Source organism: Solanum lycopersicum, chromosome 1 (assembly GCF_036512215.1).
Source record: "Solanum lycopersicum chromosome 1, SLM_r2.1".
Taxonomy (NCBI): domain Eukaryota; kingdom Viridiplantae; phylum Streptophyta; class Magnoliopsida; order Solanales; family Solanaceae; genus Solanum; species Solanum lycopersicum.
Genome location: NC_090800.1, coordinates 33,660,515 through 33,683,648, shown reverse-complemented (window position 1 = coordinate 33,683,648; position 23,134 = coordinate 33,660,515). Strand labels below are relative to the sequence as shown.

Below are 23,134 nucleotides of genomic sequence, written 5' to 3'. Positions count from 1 at the left end.
GCCTGAATCATTGGTACGAGGGTGATATTAGGCTTTTTCTCAAAAGTTTTAATGACTGCAGCTAAGTTCATGCTAATCTTTCCTCCCTTTTTTGGAAATACCATGATCCCTAAAAAAGCCACCACGAAGGCATCATAACTGTGTGCTTCCCAGGTCAGACGACACCCATTATTACGGAGTTTCTTTCCATACACTTCGAATCCATCACTTTTGCCATATCTTTTGTACAAAAATTCTAACGGAACCCATCCATTATCGAGACAACCACCTATATCATTCTCATTTATATGATGTAATTCTAGAAACCTCCTCCAATTAACATGTTTTGGTATCATAGGCTCTTCTTTGTGAAGATGTTTACCCTTTCCAATGAATGCCCCTATCTCCTCAAGGGTGGGGTGAGTTCACAACCTGAAAAACGGAATACATTCCTTAACAGGTCCCAAAAATGCACTAGTGCTTCTATCAAATCCCGTCGTGGCTCAACATACAAAAGGCTTCGTAGAAATCCTAAGCGTTTGAACACCATTCCTCTTCCATGGTTTGTCATATTTTCATACCATGTCTTCAAGAGTGTTGGGGCCTATCCACTATCATGAATCGAGGTGATTGGTCCTCTCTTTGTCTCTTATCTCCCTTTCCATATGAATTCATATTTCCCTATATTATGATAGCGACAAACTAGGCTTAATAAAATTTATATTTTTTAACAAGAATAACGGAAAAAACAAACACACAAAAAAAGTAATCTTTTAATAATAAAATATATTTTTTAAATAAGAATAAGTAAAAATCATACACACAAAAAAAGCAAATTTTTTATTATTTTTTTTTAGTAAAAGAGTCTTACACATACACACACACAAAAAAAAGCAATTTTATTTTTATTTTTATTTATTCGTTTTTTTTTTAAAAAAATAGTTATTAAAGGAAGAATGAGAAAAAAAATAATATATATATAAATAGCCCTTAAAATTTTTCCAAAACTAAAAATATTAATATATTCGATTGTATTTTATTTTTTGTTGATTAAATTTTCAATCTTTTTTTTATATAGAAAAATTTTGATGGTAATAATAGATTTTTCTATTTATAAAAGAAATATGAATTTTGATAGAAAAAACAGTGTTTAATAAAAGGATTACGTCAAAACTTTAATTTGGTATTTTTCGTTATAATTAATTTTTCATTATAATTCATTCATCTAAAGCCGATCAACATTTGTATAGTCTTCCCCATAATGCAACAAATAACACAAAATAATGTACATGATAGTCTCAAGTAGAGATACTTCTCCTAGAAAGGCTCGACCCTTGTGTCGAGCTCCCAATTAATTCAACATTATGCATGATGCAGATAAATCGAATCCTATTAGGGAAAGTCATTGTTGAGGCTTGTTTTACTAGGTAAAAAATCTAATAGGGAAGGTGTCTAGACTGGCCATAAAACGAGCAGACTACTCGAGTCGAGAAGGGACAACTTACTAGTAGCAGGACTTTCTGGCCTCACTGTTAGTCCTTCCCATCCTAAGACATGTGTTACTATAGAATCCTTCCCAGGAGCGTTGCCGCATCTCTGGTATCTCATGGCTCGGGAGTGTAATCGTATCTCCGTATAAAGTATCTCAGAAGACTCAGATGGATGCGTGAGGAAAGACAATTATATGATAATTAACATATTATCAAAAGGGTAAATAAGCAAACAAATAACATATTATGCAATTAAACACAATATTGACAAATTGATAAGTATGTAAATACATAATAAAGTCATGTAGAAGTCCATGTTTACAAGCTCGAATACTACTCCCCTGCGGAGTCGCCAGAGATGTCACACCCCTTTTTCGCGCGGTGGCGTAAGGGTTTTTCCCATTTAAGTGACGTAATTAATTAGGAGATTATTTTAGTTTTTTCAGAGTCGCCACTTGGAATTGAATTACGGTGTTCCAAGTAACCTTTTGTTTTAATCCCTAATCAAAAAGGAAATGGCTCTTTGTTTGGTCTGCGAACCAGTTCGGGTAAGGAATTCTATTGACCAAGGGGAAGGTGTTAGGCATCCCTCGAGTCCCGTGTGTGTGTGTGTGTGTGTGTGTAAGTTGACCCATGTAAAATCTTACATCAAAACTTAATGAAACTTTAAGAACACTTATCAAAAACTCATCAAAAACTTAAATTCTTAAATTTCAAGAATGAAATAGAGCCTTATAAATCAAGATTTGCGTGTGTCTGAACTAAACCAATACTATAAAAGCTTACATACCTTTTAGCGATGAAAACATGGTGAAAATCTGCAACTAAACTCAAGAACGTAGACAAACTCCTTCATTTTTCCTCTTTTCTCTTCTTGTCTCTACTTGAACACTCAACTAAAACCCTAGGCGTATATTAGGATTATTAAATTGAACCTGAAAGTATTAGACCGCTAAAATATTATTCAAATGAATTAAGTCTGATTGGATAAGAAAAGGACCAAACTACCCCTCATGTTTTCGGTTAACTTTCCTTAAATTGACAACCTAACATCAAAAGGTTGTATCTCACTCATCCAACCTCAAAACTTACCAAACTCCACGAAGTTGGAAAGATAATTCAAAGATCTTTACTATGGTTTATTGTACAATACTGAAATCATCATGTTCAAGGAGTTATGATCATTTGAAGTTGACCAAAACTCTTACTTAGTTTAACTTGCAAAATTTCAGATTTTGCTATTTCCGATTTAATTCTTTTTGGAATTCAAGTTGTTAAATCTAGTGAACTGACTTTAATACATAGAATTTTTTTTTCCTTGGTGAAATCTCACTCACTACGATTAACTACTCAAGTCTTACTTCAAAAAAAGTTCTTGGGTGTTACAATATCTCTCCCTTGGGATCATTCGTCCTCGAATGATGACTGAACTCAGTATAGAATGGTTTGATCTTACTAAGGTCTACGTCTAATGGTCTGATCTTACTATATTAAAGATTAACTCAAATTTTTATGTTTCGATTCTATACCTCTCTTTAGGGAATCTCATCTCAAACTATTACTCTTTACCACCACATTCAAGCTTAGTAATCTAACAACTCCATGAACTCCTACTAACAAACTCTTTTGAATCGAACTAAGGGCTCTCATTTAACTATTCTCATATTAAAAACTAATCCTCTTATTCCACCTTATTAATAACCTTTGAGAGAACTATCACACCATCATAACATAATAAGATCATCAACCACCTCTTTCTAACGTCACTTCATTACTAAATGAGCCTCCAAAAGGATATCTCCTCTACTCCTTAGAACTCATTACTATCTTACTCTCAAACACTTAACTTCTCATCTTGTCATCTCCCCCCTTAGGTCTAAAGTTGACACTTGAAAGCTTTGAACCTATTCCACATCTCTAACTAGTGTACATTCTCTTAATCATCATTTTACAATTGTGACTTAGCGATACTTCACTGCCCTTATATCAAGGTTAGGGTCTTTACTATTCACATTCATTGCAACAACCATCTCAATATCTCACACATTCTATGTCAAGTCTTCTAGATCAAATCTAAAGACTAACATCATCACCATTATGTTGTCATTCTTTTGGATCATGTTAGTATCTCAAATTCAAGCTTAATGTTTATTACTAATCCTGGATATCAATATGATTTCTCTCTTACTATTTTATACCTCAATACTACTGTGGCAATTTAGAAACACTTGACCATTAGGGCCACTCATGACAATTAGTCAATCCTTACCTTTCAGTTTGCATACTCAGATACCATCACATTCCACTTCACAACTTAAGTGCTACCTACTAACCTACTGTGCATTATCCCTAAGATGACTCTATCATCATAACCCCTTTCTAGTTAAGGTATACACTAATTCATATTGACTTGCAATTCTTACTCTACCTCCTATCCTAATCTCTTTACAACTCTTCATTACTTAGTCTACCCATAAGGGAAAACTCTTTATTATTGTCTTACTAGGTGCATGACTATATTAACACAGCTAGCTTCATCACTGTCTCCCTTTCTTGGATTGCTAAACCTATGCATACTTTTCTCTAACTTTGGGCTCTGTAACTACTACTGGTCATGACCTCAAAACTGATACTATATTTTCGGGTCGAAAATATACCCAAGCTGTAAACATATCTCCTTATAAGGATTTCAGTTGAAACAAGGATTAAAAGAAATACTACAACTCACTTTTATCTCAAACACATGATTCAAATGAATATGGATGCATTCCTATTAAACATTACACTTAAATTACTCTTGGGCTTTTCTCAAGCCCTTTTAAAGTCTCATGACTTCCTTATGATTTTTCGGAGAACTACTTATTGACTAAGGACATAATCAACTTATCAACCACCTCTAGTATGATTGGGTAGCCGAATGAATCTGAGATCGCACAGGTACAAATAATTCTGTATGGCATAGATCTAATGCACCATTAAGATTATGAAAGAAGGAAAACATTTCTTAAAAGTTTGTAGTCCCTCGTTAGAGAAGTGGGGACCTCACAACCATAAACAAGACACTGCTAACATGGCTTCATAGAAACCCTAGGACACTTGAACACTCTACTCTTACACCAAGTTTGTCACGACCCATATCTCCACCCTTGATGTGGCTGCACTCAAGAACCATTATTGGTCCGTAAGCGAACCCTCATACTGGCTGACTACAAGCGGAAGACTAAGAGCCCATTTGGATTGACTTAAAGAAATAGCTTTTAAAAAGTACTTTTGAAAGTGCTGAAATTTATTTTTTAAACTAAATAGTTATGTGTTTGGATAAAAGTGCTGAAGTTAAAAAAAGTTGCTGATGTGTTTGATAAAAAAGTGCTGGTAAAAACTTTTTAAAATCAAAATGTCTGAAATACCATTAAAAGTTGTTAACATAATAAAAGTTTATTAATTTAAGATTTTTATACTTAAAAAATGAAACAAAATTAATTTATATTTTACATCCACAAGTAATTATATTTTGCTATGATTCACATATTTCTTTATTATTATTATAAATTGTTTAAAAATAATAATTATAATAATAATAATAATAATATGTAATAACAATAATTATATATAATAATAACAAATAATTATAATAATAATATACTATGAAAATAATAATAATAATAATAATAATAATAATAATAATAATAATATGAAAATACTACTACTACTACTACTACTGATAATAATAATAAGAAGAAAATAATATGAAAATAATAATAATAATAATATATATATATATAATAATATATTAATAATAATAATAATATAAATAATAATATTAATAATATAATATTAATATATAATAATAATAATATATTATAATAGTAATAAAGAATAGTAATAAAATAATAATGATAATAAATAATAATAATAATAATAATAATAATAATAAGAAAAACAAAATAAAAATAAAAGAATTAACGGTAAAAAGATAATATACACGGTCAACATAAAATGACTTTAAAGTTGAAAAAAGCACCCCTCACATAACTATTAGCTTTTGGCTTAAAATAAGTCATTTTTGGCTTAAAATAAGTTACTTTGATATTTGCCAAACATTCTAATAAGTCAAAAATTCACTTTTAAGTCAGTTTGACCAACTTTTAAGCTAATCAGACTCTAACTTAATCATGCAAAAACTTAAAATATGAATAAAAACTCATAAAAGTAAAATACAAACTTTAACTCAAAGGAAGTCTGAATAATAAAATTGATATATTCAACTCCATAATTAGATAACTTAGTCTTTAAAAATATTTAATAAAATTTATGAATGATACATACTTCTCAGCTACACTGACTATCTATGAAGCCTCTAACTGATAAAGATGGATATCGAAAAACACTACTACAAAAATAAACTTTAGTAATAATTATTTTGCATCAATTAAAGAATGGCCACTAATACATTCATGAGAGGCTATGTATTAGCGGCTAATGTATAATGGCCGAGAAAAAGTACACTTTTAGTAGCAATTCCAAAAAATAACTGCCAAAAAGCCTTTTTTTCTAAAATTTAAAACTCCCACTTTCTCTAAATTATTCATTTTCCAGCCATTTTCGAAATTCTTGAAAAAAAAGAACTCCTAGGAAATAAGGAAAACATTACTTCGAAAAAAAACTATATACGCTGCTAATAAGGAAAAAATTCCTAAAACGATCTCCCACACACATAAGGATTCTGCATTCCTAGTTGCTTAGAGTTGCGACGTCCAGCACCATAAATTCATTCATAGAAGAAACCTCCGGAAGCATATATCAACTTGTAGTACAGAAAAAGCTATAGATTACTGGCAGAAAATAAGTCCAGGAAAAACAAAATTTTCAGGTCTATAGGTCACTCCTCTCCTCTCCTGTGTTTCTATCATATAATATTACCCTTGTTGCTATGTACATCTTCGTTGTGAAATTATCCATATTATTAATTTTCTATTATGTTGATTAATCAGAATTCACGCAATAAATAAGAAGAAAATAGTAAATACAGTTGACGAACTAGTCAATATTTAGGTCTTAGCTGTGATTTGAGATTCGTAAAAGTAATACTTTTGTGGCTGTGTTCTCTGGCTGCTACTATTTTGATTAATATTGATTGAATCAATTTATTTGTGAATATACTTTAATATCTGTGAATATTATATTGTGGTGTGTGGTTGTTAATATATCAAGGCGGCAGGTTTTTAGTTCATTCGTAACTTATGATCTTTCGAAAGTTCTATTGTGAATACAAGAACTAGTACAGAGAAACAATTGTTTTTTTTTTACTCGACTTAAAAACTTTTCTTTTTGATAGTTTAAGTTTAGAAATTACATAGATTCACTGTTGTTTAGACTCATGTTTGTACAACAATTTTTATTTTGACTCTATGAGCTCTCTGTTATTGCGATTATCCATAATTAGAGCATTTTTAGACCTTTTGGTCTGCATTCTGGTAGATTTAGCATTTTCCCTTGAATCTTCCCTTTATTGAATACTCTAGTAGTTAATTTAATATTCTGGTTTAGACGTTTATTGGAAGATCTATTTTTAGCCATAAAATATGAAAAATTACCATATAACGAATGAGATAGTACGCTTGAGGCATTTATTCTCTGGTTATGATCGACAGGCACAAAGTTAGTAGACCTCAACAATCATCTAGTTATAGTTATATCCCCTCAAATGAAGGGGGGTCTTTATAGGAACAAACCTGTAGCTTCGAAACACAAGATACACAATTATCCAAATCTCAATACATCACGAAACAAATTAAAAAGAGATAAAAGTAAAAAAATAACTGGACTAGGCCAACTATTGATATAAAGTTTTGTATTTTTTGACATTAATTAGGATCTTCATAAATTTTAGTCATGGAAAATTGTGCTATACTACATCAGAAACACCATAGGTCATGGCCGCTAGAAGATTAGTCTAACTTTATTTTCACTGCTTGAGTCATTTCTTATGTCGACTGAATTATTTTTGAAGCCTTCTCTTTTATAGACTAATGTGATGTACCGCCGTCCATCCAGGCAGAACGCCACCCGACTAGGCAGCCAGCAGCAGGCGCAAGGGGGCAGACAACCCAAACCGGCCAGCAGGCGAAGGGGCAGGCAACAGTTGGAGGGCCATCCGTTTCAGCAGTTTCAGCCGTTACAACAGTTACAGCCGTTACAGCAGTTACAACAAGTGGTGGGGCGGCAGTTTCAAGCCTTGGAGAGGCTTGTTCAAGGCCTCTAGGACGTGGGGCAGACTAGTCAATGCTAGGAGTCCTTTTTTGAAAGACTTAGAAACATGTCTTGTGGGCATGAACTTAGGAACTTGTATAGTGTAGCATTTACTTACTCTTAGGTGTTAGAGTAGTATAAATAGTAGGTTATTTTACTTGTAAAGCATCCAATAATTTCAGCAAGTAATAGAAGTTCCTTCTTCCGAAATTCTGTCTTTCTTCTTATTTTCTTAGCGGTCCGGGTGAGAGGCTTACTTGAGTTTGCAAGAACGTGCAAGAAACGTGAGTAAACCGTCAAGTACCGCACGGAGTCTTTTACGAATCAAAAATTCCGTGACAAGTGGCATCAGAGCAAGTTCATCGTAAGAGAATGACGAACGAAGGAGACGGAAGCGGCGCTAGAAACACCCCCAACGTTCAGGGAGGAAAGAAGAACAAGAAAGGGAAGAAACAGTAGAAGGTTAATGAACCCAATCTGCCCGATCTTCCACCAACCGATCTTCCACCAACCGATCCAACACCAAGTGATGGACAAACATCTCTCCCGCCCACTATTGTCGATGGAAGTGACGACGACGACGAAAATGCCATAGACGTCACTGTTGGACATGAGTGGATTGCAAGCATCGAGGTCGCAAGGCAAGCTGTTGAGATTTTAGGCCAGCGCTTGAATAGGTTGGACAGATATGTCAAAGACCTTGAGGAGCATTCCCTTGAGGAAATTGACACCATCCGGAAGGAGTTGGAGGTACGCAAGCGGTCTGAATTAGCGATGAAGGAAACCATTACTTCCTTGGAGTTCAGGTTCTTGGACGCCCTTGGGGCGATTGAGACGCTGAAAAACAAGGTGGAATCTCTCGAGGAAGAAAGGGAGGTTATTGCATCAACATCACTTAGCCAGGAAAGGGAGTCCAGAGTCGAGGTTCCCAAGCCACCAATATTCAAAGGTGTCCGCGATGCCTTAAAGGTGGGAAATTTCCTATGGCACTTGGAAAATTATTTCAAGTGTAATTGGGTCAGGAGCGATGCAAACAAGATCAACACTGTCGTGTTGTATCTTTCTGATGTAGCCATGTTATGGTGGAAACGTAAAGATGCCGAAATTCTGAGGGGCACACATACCATCGACACATGCGAAAAAATTCCTTGAGGAATTTAAGAAAGCTTTCTTCCCCAACAATGCTGTTTATGAAATGAAACGCAAACTCCGGGAGTTGAAGCAGACGGGAAGTATTCGGGCATATTTGAAAGAGTTCACAATCTTGACCCTCCAAATTCCCCAACTCACGGAAGATGACATGCTGTTCACTTTCATGGACGAGCTGCAGAATTGGTTGAGGACCGAGTTAGAGCGGCGTCAAGTAAAAACCATTGATGAAGCCATCACTCAAGCCGAAACCTTGACAGATTTCAAACATGATCATTTGGACAAGGCGAAGGGCAAGGAGGCAAGGGGCTGTCAAGCCAAAGGTGGGGGAGATCGTGTCCGAGGCAGAGAACAGTCGGCACATCCCAAACATCATGACACGCCCAAACCGGATGGCAGACGGTTTGAACACCAGAAATACTCAGAGAAGCGGACGCAGTCCAACAAAGGAGACGGGTGTTATATATGCAGCGGATCACACGATTATGCCAGGTGCCCAGAGTTGAAGAGCCTTGGTGCCATCGTCCATGAGCGGAAAGAAAAGGAGACACAAGACAAGGCGAAATACGCAGACACAACTCAGTTGGGCATGGTTGGATTATGTGGAGCCATAGCCAAACAGGACGACAAGCCAGGGGATTACAGTATGCAATAAATAGACATATCCATCAATGGGCAACAAGTTCGGGCCATGGTAGACTCCGGGGCTGAAGCCAACATCATGACCAAGACGGCGGCAGAAAAATTGGGACTGAAAATTGTTCCAAGCAACAATCGTCTCAAGACGGTCAACGCCACCAACTCCCGTATGTGGAATTGCTCATGGGGTTAGCATCACTTTAGGAAGGTGGAGAGGTAAGACGAATTTTACCGTAGCTCCTTTGGACATATCCGATGTTATTCTTGGAAAGGAATTCTTTCAGCGTTGCCACACGATAATTGATCCCTACCTTCAACAACTCATGGTGATGGAAAGGGAAGGATCTTGTATGGTACCTCTTGTTAGGGTGCCAAAGAAAGATGTATATGTCCAATTGTCGGCCATGTAGATTGTGAAGGGCCTGAAGAAAGGAGAACCAACCTTCTTAGCCACCATTGCAAGTTCGAGTGAAGACCATGGTGCTATGGAGCCATTGCCACCTATCATAGAAACTGTTTCGGAGGAAACAGTGATGTGATGCCGGAGGAGCTACTGAAAACTCTACCTCCAAGGTGCGAGGTAGACCACATGATTGAGTTGGAGGCGGGAGCCAAGCCACCTGCGCTTGCACCTTATCGCATGGCTCTACCTGAGTTGGAGGAACTGAGGAAGCAGTTGAAAGAGCTCCTCGAAGCAGGTCATATTCGTCCATCCAAGGCACCCTATGGGGCGCCGGTGCTGTTCCAGAAGAAGAAAGATGGGTCGATGCGTCTCTGCATTGACTACAGGGCGCTCAACAAGATCACAATTAGGAACAAGTATCCAATCCCCCTGATCGCAGATTTATTTGATCGTCTTGGAGAGGCCAAGTACTTTACCAAGATGGATCTCTGGAGAGGCTACTATCAACTGCGCATCGCAGAGGGGGATGAACCAAAGACAGCATGCGTAACCAGGTATCAAACATTCGAATGGTTGGTGATTCCCTTTGTCTTAACCAACGCACCTGCCATATTTTGCACGCTGATGAACGAGATTCTACATCCCTACTTGGACCAGTTCGTAGTAGTGTACTTAGATGACATAGTCGTCCACAGTAGCACTTTGCAGGAACATATGGAGCACTTGAAGAAAGTCTTCAAAGTCTTGTGGGAGAATCAGCTTTATGTCAAGAGGGAGAAATGCGAACAACCCAAGATACACTTCTTGGGCCATGTGATCAGCCAAGGCGAACTTCGGATGGATGAGGCAAAGGTAAAGGCTATCCAAGATTGGGAAGCGCCTACGAAAGTGAGCGAGCTACGTTCATTTCTTGGACTTGCTAATTATTATCGCAGGTTCATTAGTAGGTACTCCGCTATAGCTCCCCCACTGACCGAGGTGCTGAAGAAGAACAGGCCATGGCTGTGGAGCGAGGAGTGCCAGGGAGCATTTGAAGGTCTTAAGGCTGCAGTTATTGAAGAACCAGTCTTGATGCTGCCCGATTTTACAAAGACCTTTGAGATCCATACGGACGCTTCTGATTTTTCCATTGGGGGAGTCTTGATGCAATAGGAACACCCCATAGCATTTGAAAGCCGGAAGTTAAATGAAGCTGAACGACGGTACACCGTGCAGGAGAAGGAGATGACGGCCATTGTGCATTGCCTACGCACATGGAGACACTATTTACAAGGCTCCAAATTTGTAGTGAAAACCGACAACGTTGCCACTAGCTATTTTCAATCACAGAAGAAGATCACACCAAAGCAGGCTCGTTGGCAGGATTTCTTGGTGGAATTAGACTACTTTTTGGAGTACAAACCAGGAAGGGGCAATGTAGTGGTTGATGCATTGAGCAGGAAGACGAATCTAGTGGCCATCTCCTCAGTGCGTAGTGAATTCCAAGGCGCAATCAAAGATGGTATGCAACGCGATCCGGAAGCCAAAAAGATAATGCAACTGGCTGCTCAAGGCCAAACCAAACGGTTTTTGGTAGAAGACGGATTCTTGCTTACCACTGGCCGGAGAGTTTATGTACCCAAGTTCGGATTCATCAGGCGACGAATTATCAAAGAAAGCCACAATACTCCGTGGGTTGGGCATCCAGGACAGAAGAGAACGAGGGCATTAGTTGAGGCCTTTTATTTCTAACCACAAATGTGGGAAGAGATTGAGCAGTATGTGTAGACTTGTCTTGTGTGCCAACAAGAAAAGGTAGAGCAAAGGCAACTAGGAGGGCTGTTGGAGCCACTACCCGTAGCTGATCGTCCATGGGAGAGCATATCTATGGATTTCATCACTTCTTTGCCGAAGTCAAACGGGTTTGGCACGATTATGTTCGTAGTGGATAGATTTTCCAAATATGCTACTTTCATGCCTGCCACAGCCGGTTGTACTGCTAAGGAAGCTGCACAATTGTTCTTCAAAAATGTTGTGAAGTTTTGGGGGCTGTCGAGGTTCATCATTAGCGATCGGGATCCTCGTTTCACTGGAAACTTTTGGAGCGAACTCTTTGAAATTCTTTGTTCAAAACTTTCACTTTTCCACCAGTTTCCACCCCCAAACTGACGGCCAGACTGAACGCGTCAACGCCTTGTTGGAGTGCTATCTTAGGCACTATGTTAGTGTGCACCGGAAGGATTGGGCTAAGCTCCTAGACATGGCGCAATTTTCTTACAATTTGCAGAGGAGTGAATCTACAGGGCGCACACTGTTCGAGTTGGCAACAGGTCAGCAACCCCAAACTCCGCACTCACTGCCAACCTTATTTGAGGGGAAGAGTTTGGGCGCTTACAATCTTGCCAAGGGTTGGGAAGAACAACTCGACCTTGCCAAATCTTATTTGGATAAGGCGGCAAGGAGGATGAAAAAGTTTGCCGACCGCAAGCGTCATCCCACCAACTACAAAGAAGGCGATATGGTTTTGGTAAAGTTTAATCCGAGGCAGTTTAAGGCACTTAGAGGCGTACATCACAACTTGGTGCGGAAATATGATGGTCCGTTCAAAATTGTTGCCAAGGTGGGTAAGATCTCATACAAGTTGGAGTTGCCTCCACACTTGAGGATCCACCTGGTCTTTCATGCAAGCATTCTTAAGCCATATCATGAAGATAAGGACGATCCCAATCGGAACAAATCACAACGGGCCCCTATCACTGTTACTGCCTCGCATGATCGAGAAATTGACACCATAATAGATTACCAAGCCAAGCGGAAACGAGGACAGCAGGCTAGTGCTATGTTTCTCGTACATTGGAAGGGACAAACTCCTGAAGAAGCCACTTGGGAGAAGTATGAAGACTTGTGGCAGTTCAAAGACAAAGTTCAGGAGTTCTTGCAGCAATGCATCGCGGTCGTCGCATCATTAGGTGGGGGAGATTGTGACATCCCGCCGTCTATCCAGGTAGAACGCCACCTAACTAGGCAGCCAGCAGCAGGCGCAAGGGGGCAGACAACCCAAACCGGCCAGCAGGTGAAGGGGAAGGCAGCAGTTGGAGGGGCAGCCGTTTCAGCAGTTTTAGCCGTTACAGCAGTTACAATCGTTACAGCAGTTACAACAGGTGGTGGGGCGGCACCTTGGAGAGGCTTGTTCAAGGCCTGTAGGACGTGGGGCAGACTAGTCAATGCTAGGAGTCCCTTTTTGGAAGACTTAGAAACATGTCTTGTAGGCATGAACTTAGGAACTTGTATAGTGTAGCATTTACTTACACTTAGGTGTTAGAGTAGTATAAATAGTAGGTCATTTTACTTGTAAAGCATCCAATAATTTCAACAAGCAATAGAAGTTCCTTCTTCCGAAATTCTGTCTTTCTTCTTATTTTCTTAGCGGTCCGAGTGAGAGGCTTACTTGAGTTTGCAAGAACGTGAGTAAACCGTCAAGTGCCGCACGGAGTCTTGTCCGAATCAAAAAGTCTGTGACACTAAGCTCTGCTCCATTGGCCTTCTCCATAGTAGCCCGATTGTCTCTAGTTGTCTTTATTTAGTTGTCTGAGCTGCTCAAGTTGACTTATCCTTCGTAGCTTGACTTGCTCTTATCATCTTATCCTTGGTTGTTGGCTGCTTCACTTATCTTATTGTGCGCTGTTCCTTTAACTGAATTAACCATATCGAATGCCATGTTCCATTTTGACCAAACTTTGCCTATCTCCCAACAAGTGTTGTGACATCTTACCCAAAATAATTTTTTTCGAACTTGAGGAGAACTGAATCCAAATGAAGCTGATGTTTAAGATGGTCAAAATCCTTAATTGCTGACATAGGATTTATGTAGAGTGTCTCTTTTGTGATTTTCGTTGTTCCGATACTAGCAGAGTGAACCTCCAAGGAGACTGATACCACACATTATAACAATCACAATAAAATTCAGAAACAAGTTGTCCAAATGGAATTCTGGTAAAAACCAATATAAATACTTATTTCTGTGTTTTTTAGTATGCCTTTAGTGTGTGGACCTGTGGCTTACTAAGTTATTGTTTATCAGTTCCAAACTTAGTATTAGAAATACCAATTTAATCTGCTTCCCTTTCTCTTATCGTGTGCAATTTAATTATTAGAATTTGTGGTTCAGAATCTTTTTAGTTTCTGATGGGAGTATCCTAAAAGTTAATGTATTGAATAGTACCTGCACAAACAAAAACTCTATCAGTTAAAAAATTTGCAAGGTGGTTCCTTTCTCTTAGAACACGTATACTTGAAATTCACCCTTTATCTTCCGGTCTTTGTTCTTCTGAACCTCGATACTTCTCCTTTACAAAATGTCATTGATGAATTTTCGACCTTACTGAACAAAGAGAAATCTCCATAACAGAGTTATAGTTGCAAAATTTTTACAGAGAACCATTGTCAAGATTGTTCAGTTCAAATTCTTCTTTCTTAAAGAGAATCGTCTTAGCTAACAAAAGAGGGTGATTGATAAGATTATATGATACGTCTTAGATGAGTGTAATGAACAATTGATCTTGTATCTAGTCCCCAATTATGGTTGTAGTTGAGTAGATGCCAAATCTTTTTTAGCAGAAGTTGATGCATTATGTTTTAATGGTAGGAATTTCACTTATAACTCAAATTAATCGTCTGATACTCTCATAGATAAATATCAAGCTTGTTTCCAAGTAATTAAGGACTTGAATTTTTCCCATTGTAGCATTCTTTGTTCTATTTATCTTTATGAAGGTGTTATTTGTAGTTTTGATGATTTGATAAACTTAGGGACCTCATAAAGGTACCGGGTTTTCTACTTGAGTATTGCAGGTGTCTTGATTGAAGTATTGCAGATGAAACAAACCCAGGGACCTGGTAGAGGTACCAGGTTCTCATGATGATGAGCCAGTCGACTGCCAGTTGGAGACGGTACAGAAAGTAGGTGCACACTTCCCGATGGCGTCAGAAAAGTGTGACCTTTCAAGCCAATGGCAAAGAAGTTTAGGAAAGTGACTTGCCCATATAAAAGGCACTTTCCTAAACATTTGTTGTTAGTTTTTGCAACTTGATAAAAACTTTTCAAGAACTCTTGCAAAGGGTACACAAAGCAAATGCAGAATTATTCCAAGGACAACAGCAACATCTGGAGTTTTTCGTCTAGTTTTTTAGGAATTTATTCTCTTGTTCTTAAATATGTAAACCAGTCCTAAATCTATAAAGGAATTGGTGTGTTGTGTTAGAAGTCTAGGTTGTCCAGGTGGGATAGCTTAGTGGGTAGATTGTTTTTCTACTTAGGCTTGTTGAGCAATAAAGGACTATTGCTTAACGGTAAGATTGATAACTCTTTCTTACGTTTGGTGTAATCTTGTTTCGCTTTTGCTTTTGAAGATTAGTGAAAACGATTGAAAATCCTGTGAGACAGGTTGTGGTTTTACTCCCTTAAGCAAGGAGGTTTCCACGTAAAATCATTGTGTTGATTTTACTGCATTTAACTTTCTGGTAATTTTCTGAAGTGAAGTAAGGGACCTGGTCCATTACTTATTAAGTGAACGCATACATTCTATCAAGTGGTATCAGAGCAGGAACTACCTATTTGGTTAACACCAAGGAAGTGATTTTGTTCTAGAATGGCAGCTCCACTTAACCTCGAAGAAGGTCAGTCATCACACAGACCTCCTCATTTCAATGGACATTTCTACAGTTGGTGGAAAGTTAGAATGCACAATTACCTCATGGCTGAAGATAGCGAGTTATGGGATATTATACTAGATGGAACCTTTGTTCCAATGATGGAAGAAAAGGATGGAGAAAAGACCATTACTGTTCCAAAGCCCATGCAGAAATATGATGATGCTGACATGAAAAAGATTGAAAAGGGTTTCAAAGCTAAAACTCTTCTGGTCTGTGGGATAGGACCTGATGAGTACAACAGAGTGTCAGCCTGCGAGTATGCTAAAGAAATTTGGGATTGCTTGTTGACTGCACATGAAGGAACTGAACAAGTCAAAGAATCTAAGATTGACATGCTCACCTCACGATATGAGAACTTCAAAATGAAGGAAGGAGAAACAATACATGACATGTTCACCAAGTTGTCTTCTATTACAAATGAGCTGTGAAGTCTGGGTGAACCTATAAGCATGACCAAACAAGTCAGGAAAGTGTTTCGAATTCTTCCAAAGTCTTGGGAGAGCAAAGTTGATGCCATTACAGAAGCCAAGGACTTGAAGGTGATGACCATGGATGCATTGATTGGTAATCTTAAAACACATGAGATGAATTGAAACTATGATTTGTCAAAAAAGGAAGCCAAGAAGGACAAGTCATTGATGTTGAAGTATAAATCAGATGAAGATTCAAGTGATGATGATGATATGGCATATCTCATCAGTAGATTTCAAAAGGTTGTGAGAAAAAACAAAATTTATAAAAGAGGAACAAATTGGACTCGAAATGCTGCTCTAGGTGATACTTGCTACAAGTGTGGAAAGTCTGGGCACTTCATCAGAGAGTGTCCTTTTCTCAAGAATGAAAACAAGGATCATAAAAAACACAGGGGTCACAAAGAAAACAGAAGGGACCTGGTACCTGGTACCAGAGATCGTAAAGCTGCTGCTGATATGGTTGTCAAAAGGGCTCTTGCTGCATGGGGGGATTCTTCAAGTGATTAAGAAGATCCTGATGAGCCAAAAGATGTGTCTATGGTTGCTGTGCATGAGGAGGAAACTGTCTTCAATGAATTGTTTGCTCTCATTGCACACACAGAAAATGAAGAAGAGGAAAATCAGGTAACTCTTCTTGGCATGAAAAATGACTTGGATAAATATTCTCTTAAAAAATTGAGAACCTTGGCAAAAGTCATGCTAGATTCTGTGATAGAGTTAACATCTGAAAGAGATACCATGAATGCTGAACTTGAAATTTTAACTGAAAACAAAGGTCAATTTGAAGACACAATGTCAAGAATGGTGTCTCTAGAGTTAAATAACTTTGAACTTAAGAACCAGTTGTATCAGATTACTGAAGAAGCTTAAAAGCTGTATGAAAAGTCAAATAGTCTGCAAGCTGAAACTCAAGAAAAATTGAAAAAACTCTGAGAAAAATCTTAGTCTGTCACTTGAAAAGAGTAACAAATTAGAACAGTATATTGTGAAACTTAAGGATAAGCTTCAAAATTCTCTTAAGTGGACCAAATCCTCAAAGTTGTTGTCAAATGTGACAAATCAGAGTAATTTCAATAAGAAAGGACTAGGAATCCTGAACATAAGTCCTCCTTATAATCCTCAAAGTAAGTATGTGTTTGTGTCTGACAATCTGTTGTGTCTTCATTGTGGTAAGAACGGACATTTAAAGAATGAGTGTGTTAGCTGGAGAAACTCATGCGAAAGATACTCTAATTATGCTGAAAGACAAAATGTACCAAAAGAGAGACCTGGTCCTACAGAGCCTTTCTCAACTCACAGATTTTCAAAGAAAAAATCTGTTCCTACTCCTATGTCTTTTGTTATAAAGCTTCAAAGTCCACCATATTGGACCAAGTACAATCTGATCACTCCTTTGTCTGCCTACTGGGAACTCAAGCTGAAATGGGTTCCCAAGCTTAACAAGTGATTTTTGGTGCAGGTGAGTGAGAGGAGCATCAGTCAATGTTGGTATATGGATAGTGGCTTCTCTAAAAATATGGCTGGTGATGTAAAGAACTTCCTCTCACTCAAGACCCTCCAAGGAAGAGGTGTCTCATTTGGTGATGGCAAGAAGGGGTACATTTTGGTAGTTGGCAAAGTAGGAAGATCTCTTGAAGATTCAATTGACAATGTTTACCATGTGGATGGGTTGAAGTACAGCTTGCTACGTGTGTCACAAATCTGTGACAAAGGAAATGAGGTCAAGTTTACTTCTGAGAAATGCACTGTGGTGAGTTTAACTACAAACAAGGTAATTCTCACTGCACACAGAAGTAAAAATATGTATGTGGCAAACTTGGAAATCTCTCATGGAGATGACTTAACATGTCTCAGTGCTCAAAATGAAAATGCTGATATCTGGCATCATAGGCTTGGACCTGTGAGTTCATCTTTATTGAATAAGTTAATTTCAAAGGACCTGGTCTGAGGGTTGCCCAAAATGAAGTTTGCTGAAAATAAAATATGTGAAGCTTGTGTTAAAGGAAAGCAAATCAGATCATCATTCAAGCCCAAGAATCAGGTAACATCATCGAAAACCTTAGAGCTGATTCATATGGACCTTTGTGGACCCTTGAAGGTTCAAAGCAGAAATGGCAAGAAGTACATTTTGGTGATTGTTGATGACTATTCAAGATACACCTGGACGAGATTCTTGAGATCAAAAGCAGATACAACTGATGAGCTGGTGGTATTCTTCAAAATGATTCAAACCAAATTGAATCAAGTTGTTTGCAGCATTAGATCTGATCATGGGACAGAGTTTGAAAACTCAACACTGGATAGATTTTGTATGGAAAATGGTACAAGCCATAACTTCTCTGCTCCAAGAACTCCTCAACAAAATGGAGTAGTCGAGAGAAAGAACAGAACTTTGGTGAACATTGCCAGAACTATGATTATTGAATCAAATCTTCCTCAAAGTTTCTGGGCTGAAGCTGTTAACACAACATGTCATGTTACCAACAGGTGTCTAATAAGAGCTGTGTTGAATAAGACTCCATACGAATTGCTCAACAACAGGAAGCCAATGCTGAACTATCTTAGAGCTTTTGGATGCAAATGTTTTGTGCTGAATAATGGGAAGGATGATATAGGAAAATTTGATCCCAGAAGTGATGAAGGAGTATTTGTTGGATATTCTTTATCCAGCAAAGCCTACAGAATATTCAACAAACGAACACAATGCATTGAAGAAAGCATTCCTGTTGTTTTTGATGAAAATGGAAGCTTGAAGAATGATGGATCAAATGATGATGATGATGTGCTCAAAATGCTAAAATCCAAAATGGATGTGAAGAGTGCATTTCTAAATGGAGATCTCAAAGAGGAGGTATATGTCAAGCAACCTCCTGGTTTTGAAGATGCAGAGCTACCAAATCATGTGTTTAGATTAAATAAGACACTATATGGTCTGAAACAAGCTCCAAGAGCATGGTATGAAAGGTTGTCAAAGTTTCTGCTGAAGAATGGTTTCAAAAGAGGCAAGATAGACAATACTTTGTTCTTACTAAAAAGAGAACAAGAATTGCTTATCATTCAAGTTTATGTGGATGACATAATTTATGGAGCTACTTCAGAACATCTCTGTGAAGAATTCTCATAACTGATGGGAAGGGAGTTTGAAATGAGTATGATGGGTGAGTTGACATTCTTTCTGGGGCTGCAAATCAAGCAATCATCAAATGGAATTTCAATATGCTAGGAGAAGTACATCAAAGAGCTGCTGAACAAATTCAATATGTTTGATTCCAAACCTATTAACACTCCTATGGGAACAAATTCCAAGATGATAGTAGAAGAATATGATCTCCTTGTGAATCAGACAATGTACAGAGGAATCATTGGGTCCTTGCTATATCTGACTGCTAGCCGGCCTGATATTGTGTATAGCATTGGAATGTGTGCCAGGTTTCAAGAATGTCCTCGTGATTCACACCTGAAGGCTGCAAAACATATTCTTAGATACTTGAAGAAAACAAGGGACCTGGTTCTCTTTTATCCTGTAGGTGATACTTTTGATCTGGTTGGTTTTGCAGATGCTGATTTTGCAGGTTATCAAGTTGACAGGAAGAGCACCTATGGAATGAATCATTTCCTTGGATCATCACTTATCTCTTGGGGCACCAAGAAGCAGAACTCTGTAGCTCTTTCAACTGCTAAAGCTGAATATGTAGCTGCTGCAGTCTGTTGTTCTCAATTGCTGTGGATCAGGCAACACTTAGAAGATTTTGGAATCCACATTAAAACAATTCCTCTCATGTGTGACAACACTAGTGCTGTGAGTATGGGAAAGAACCCAGTTCATCATAAGAGAAGAAAGCACATTGATGTCAGACATCATTTTTTGAGAGATCATGTTGAGAAGGGTAATATTGTGCTCACATACTGTCCAACGGAGGAACAGATTGCAGACATCTTTACCAAGGCTCTCAGCAAGGATCAATTTGAGAGAAATCGATTAAAGTTGGGGATGTTGATCTCCAAGTGATGCTTTAAGCCTCCAACAGTAGAACTCCCTTGATGGTTAGAATTGCAGTGCAGGTATCCTTTTTGTGAATCTTAAATATTTGAACAAGATCACTTTTTGTATCTTTCGTAGGTATACTCTCAATAGGGACCTGCTCAGCAAAAGAAGAGACTAGAACAATTAAGGAATGAAGTTAAACTCTATCATGGTACCTGGTACCTATCCAGGTTAGCATTTTTACATTAAATTTAAACTAAAAATTTTGACCGTTGAAAATGCCACGTGTCAGTCATCGGTTACTCTGACCGATCAGTCCATTCGTTTCTCCCTCAAACGACGCATCTAATCAAGGAACTGCCACTCTTTCACTTCTTTTAAAAAGGGGTCTTTTCTTCTTGAAACTCTCATCCGTCTCTTAACTTTATCTCTCTCATTTATCACAAGGCTTCTCACATTCAAAGGCAAATCTGTCCTCCTCTTCTTTTTGTTCTTCAATGAACCCTTCCAGTATCACAAACATGTCTTCCTCTTCATCTTCTTCTAAGCAAATGTTGGATGCACTTAGTGAAATTGCGCCCCTTGCATTCTATTCTCCAACATCTGCTCAAGCCAGCCTTCCTCCCCCACCCAGTCCTTCTCAAAAAACTCCGGATAACCCTTTCTTCTCTATCGATCTAAAAACTTCTACAGTACCTGGTCCATGTGAAGACATGTTGCCTCACAACATGTTTGAGGAAGATCTACCAAAACACAGGGCTTCCGAGTCTAATATCCTGGCAGCGAGTGAGGAACTCATGATTGAGAGACTGGGAATGATGAGAGAAGAGGCCAGAGCAGAACATACTGACGGCCTGGAAGGAGAAGAGGTAAGGCCTTCTCAACCAATTTTTGATAAAACCCCCGATTTAGGGTGGTACTCTTCTTCCTCTTCATCTGAATCTGCAAGTGAGGAAGAACCATTAAAATGGAAGACGGAGAGTCGAAAAGGAAAGGAAAAGGTCGTGGAGGAGCCTCCTAAAAGACGACCTAATATAAGGTCTGCTGCACAAAAATTGATGGTAGATGCCTTGAAGGCAAGAGCACGTTCTGCTGTTGCAGTCAGAAGTGCACGAACCTTCAAGGTATCAAATTTTAGGATACCTAAAGAAAAATTGGCTGAGTTGTCGGGAGAAGAGGTTGAAAAGAAAAATAACAAGAAGAAGTCAGAAAATAAAAGGGAAAGGGTTACAAGGAAGGTTGAAAAGTCACAGTCAAAAGGGAAGAGATCTGAGAAGAAGAGAAAGCGGAGACAGGGACCTGGTCCTCAAGCCAGGAAAGTTGAGAATGTCAACTTGCAGGAAGTAGTTGACAGTCTGAGGAAACAAGCAGTTCTCGCTGGAAGAGTGTTTGATATGGGGATTATTACTCTTCCGGGCATGTATTCTCTGCATGACATGGTGGAGATCCAATCTTGGCTGCACCCGTTCAACAAGAAATCCCCCATCCTCCATGAAGAAGAGGTTCGTGAATTCTATTACAATGTTCAATTCATGGAAGATGGGAGTCTCCTCACACATGTGAACAATATTGCTATTTCTTTGAATGAGGTGGTGTTGGGCAGAATTCTCAGAGTGCCTACAGAGGAGACCCGGTCCGTGCTGAACAAACCTTGCTCTTCAGAATTTGCCTCCATGATTTCTAAGACTCCCACAACTAAGGTTGCTGGGATCTATAAGAAAATTATGAAGAGTGAGTATCAGCTGGTCTTCGAGTTCGTCAACAAAGTGGTTCTTCCTCGTACAGAAAAGAGAACACTTGCTACTGCTGCTGATTTGTACGTAATGGAGATGCTGTGCAGCTTTGAGGCTCTGAGCCTTCCTTGTCTCATGATTGAACACATTCACAAAACAGTTATTGAGAGGAAAAGAGTACATGGAATGGGGTATGGATACTTTCTCACTGAATTATTCAAGCACTTTCAGATTCCTCTTGGTGTTGGAAAGGTGGGGACAGCTAAACAAACTATCTCTGAGCATACCTTATTTGAATGTGAATGTATTGAAGGCAGAGGCTTACCAAAAAGCAAGATGGCTCAACTTCTTGAGGACCTGGATCAGCTTAAGCATGAGATTAAAGAACTCACTGTGCGGTTGAGTAGTAAAGAGGCTGAAATTGATGTACTCAAAGCAGAGCTGCTTACTGCACAGAGTGAGGGACCTGGTTCTTCAGTAGTACAAACTCTGGAAAAAGAGAACAACGAGTTGAAGGCAAAGATAACTGCCCTGCAAGAAAAGGCCATCAAGGATAATGATGCTGCCAATGCACGACTCACTCTTGTTATCCAGTCCCTATCTCAAACTCCCCCCTCTTCCTAAATTGTCAATCAATCCTTTCCTGTGTCATTTTTGTTGTGTGGCTGATCATCGTGTTGATGGATTTTTAGTTTGTCTTTAATGTATTTTTGTTATAATGGCATGTTGGTTACTTTATTCCTTTGTTGTTCTTCCTATGTTCTTTTGCGATTGCTCTTTCTCTACTGTTTGATTGCTTATTCGCTCTGATCTTGCTCAATATTTATGTTGACTCAATGGTTTACTGCATATCTTTTTTATGATGCCAAAAGGGGGAAGTAAACTGTTAGTAGCTAAATAAGGGGGAAGTAATCTGTTAGTACCTAAATAAGGGGGAATATACAATAAGGGGGAAAACACTGTCTGGGGGAACAATTCTGGTAAAGATCTCAGATCATATCATTTTTTGTCATCATCAAAAAGGGGGAAAATGTTATTTGTAGTTTTGATGATTTGACAAACTTAGGGACCTCATAAAGGTTCTGGGTTTTCTACTTAAGTATTGCAGGTGTCTTGTTTGAAGTATTGCAGATGAAACAAACCCAGGGACCTGGTAGAGGTACCAGACTCTCATGATGATGAGACAGTCGACTGCTAGCTGGAGACGGTACAGAAAGTAGGTGCACACTTCCCGATGGCGTCAGAAAAGTGTGACCTTTCCAGCCAATGGCAAAGAAGTTCAGGAAAGTGACTTGCCCATATAAAAGGCACTTTCCAAAACATTTGTTGTTAGTTTTTGCAAC

At 38.5% G+C, this 23,134-nt stretch overlaps 2 protein-coding genes across 2 annotated transcripts; both read left to right on the top strand.

The window, feature by feature from the left end:
* Positions 1–15,536: 15,536 nt before the first annotated feature.
* Positions 15,537–16,028, top strand: LOC138341861 (uncharacterized). Its single transcript, XM_069293895.1, has one exon. The coding sequence runs from the start codon at positions 15,537–15,539 to the stop codon at positions 16,026–16,028; it is 492 nt and encodes a 163-aa protein (XP_069149996.1).
* Positions 16,029–19,380: 3,352 nt separating this feature from the next.
* Positions 19,381–20,082, top strand: LOC138341860 (secreted RxLR effector protein 161-like). The gene has a single exon (XM_069293892.1). It carries the CDS (start codon positions 19,381–19,383, stop codon positions 20,080–20,082), a length of 702 nt encoding a protein of 233 aa, XP_069149993.1.
* Positions 20,083–23,134: the final 3,052 nt, after the last annotated feature.

Excerpts from the sequence above, each read along its gene's own strand:
- LOC138341861 (XM_069293895.1), top strand. The coding sequence starts at position 15,537 with ATGGCAGCTCCACTTAACCTCGAAGAAGGTCAGTCATCACACAGACCT.
- LOC138341860 (XM_069293892.1), top strand. The coding sequence starts at position 19,381 with ATGATAGTAGAAGAATATGATCTCCTTGTGAATCAGACAATGTACAGA.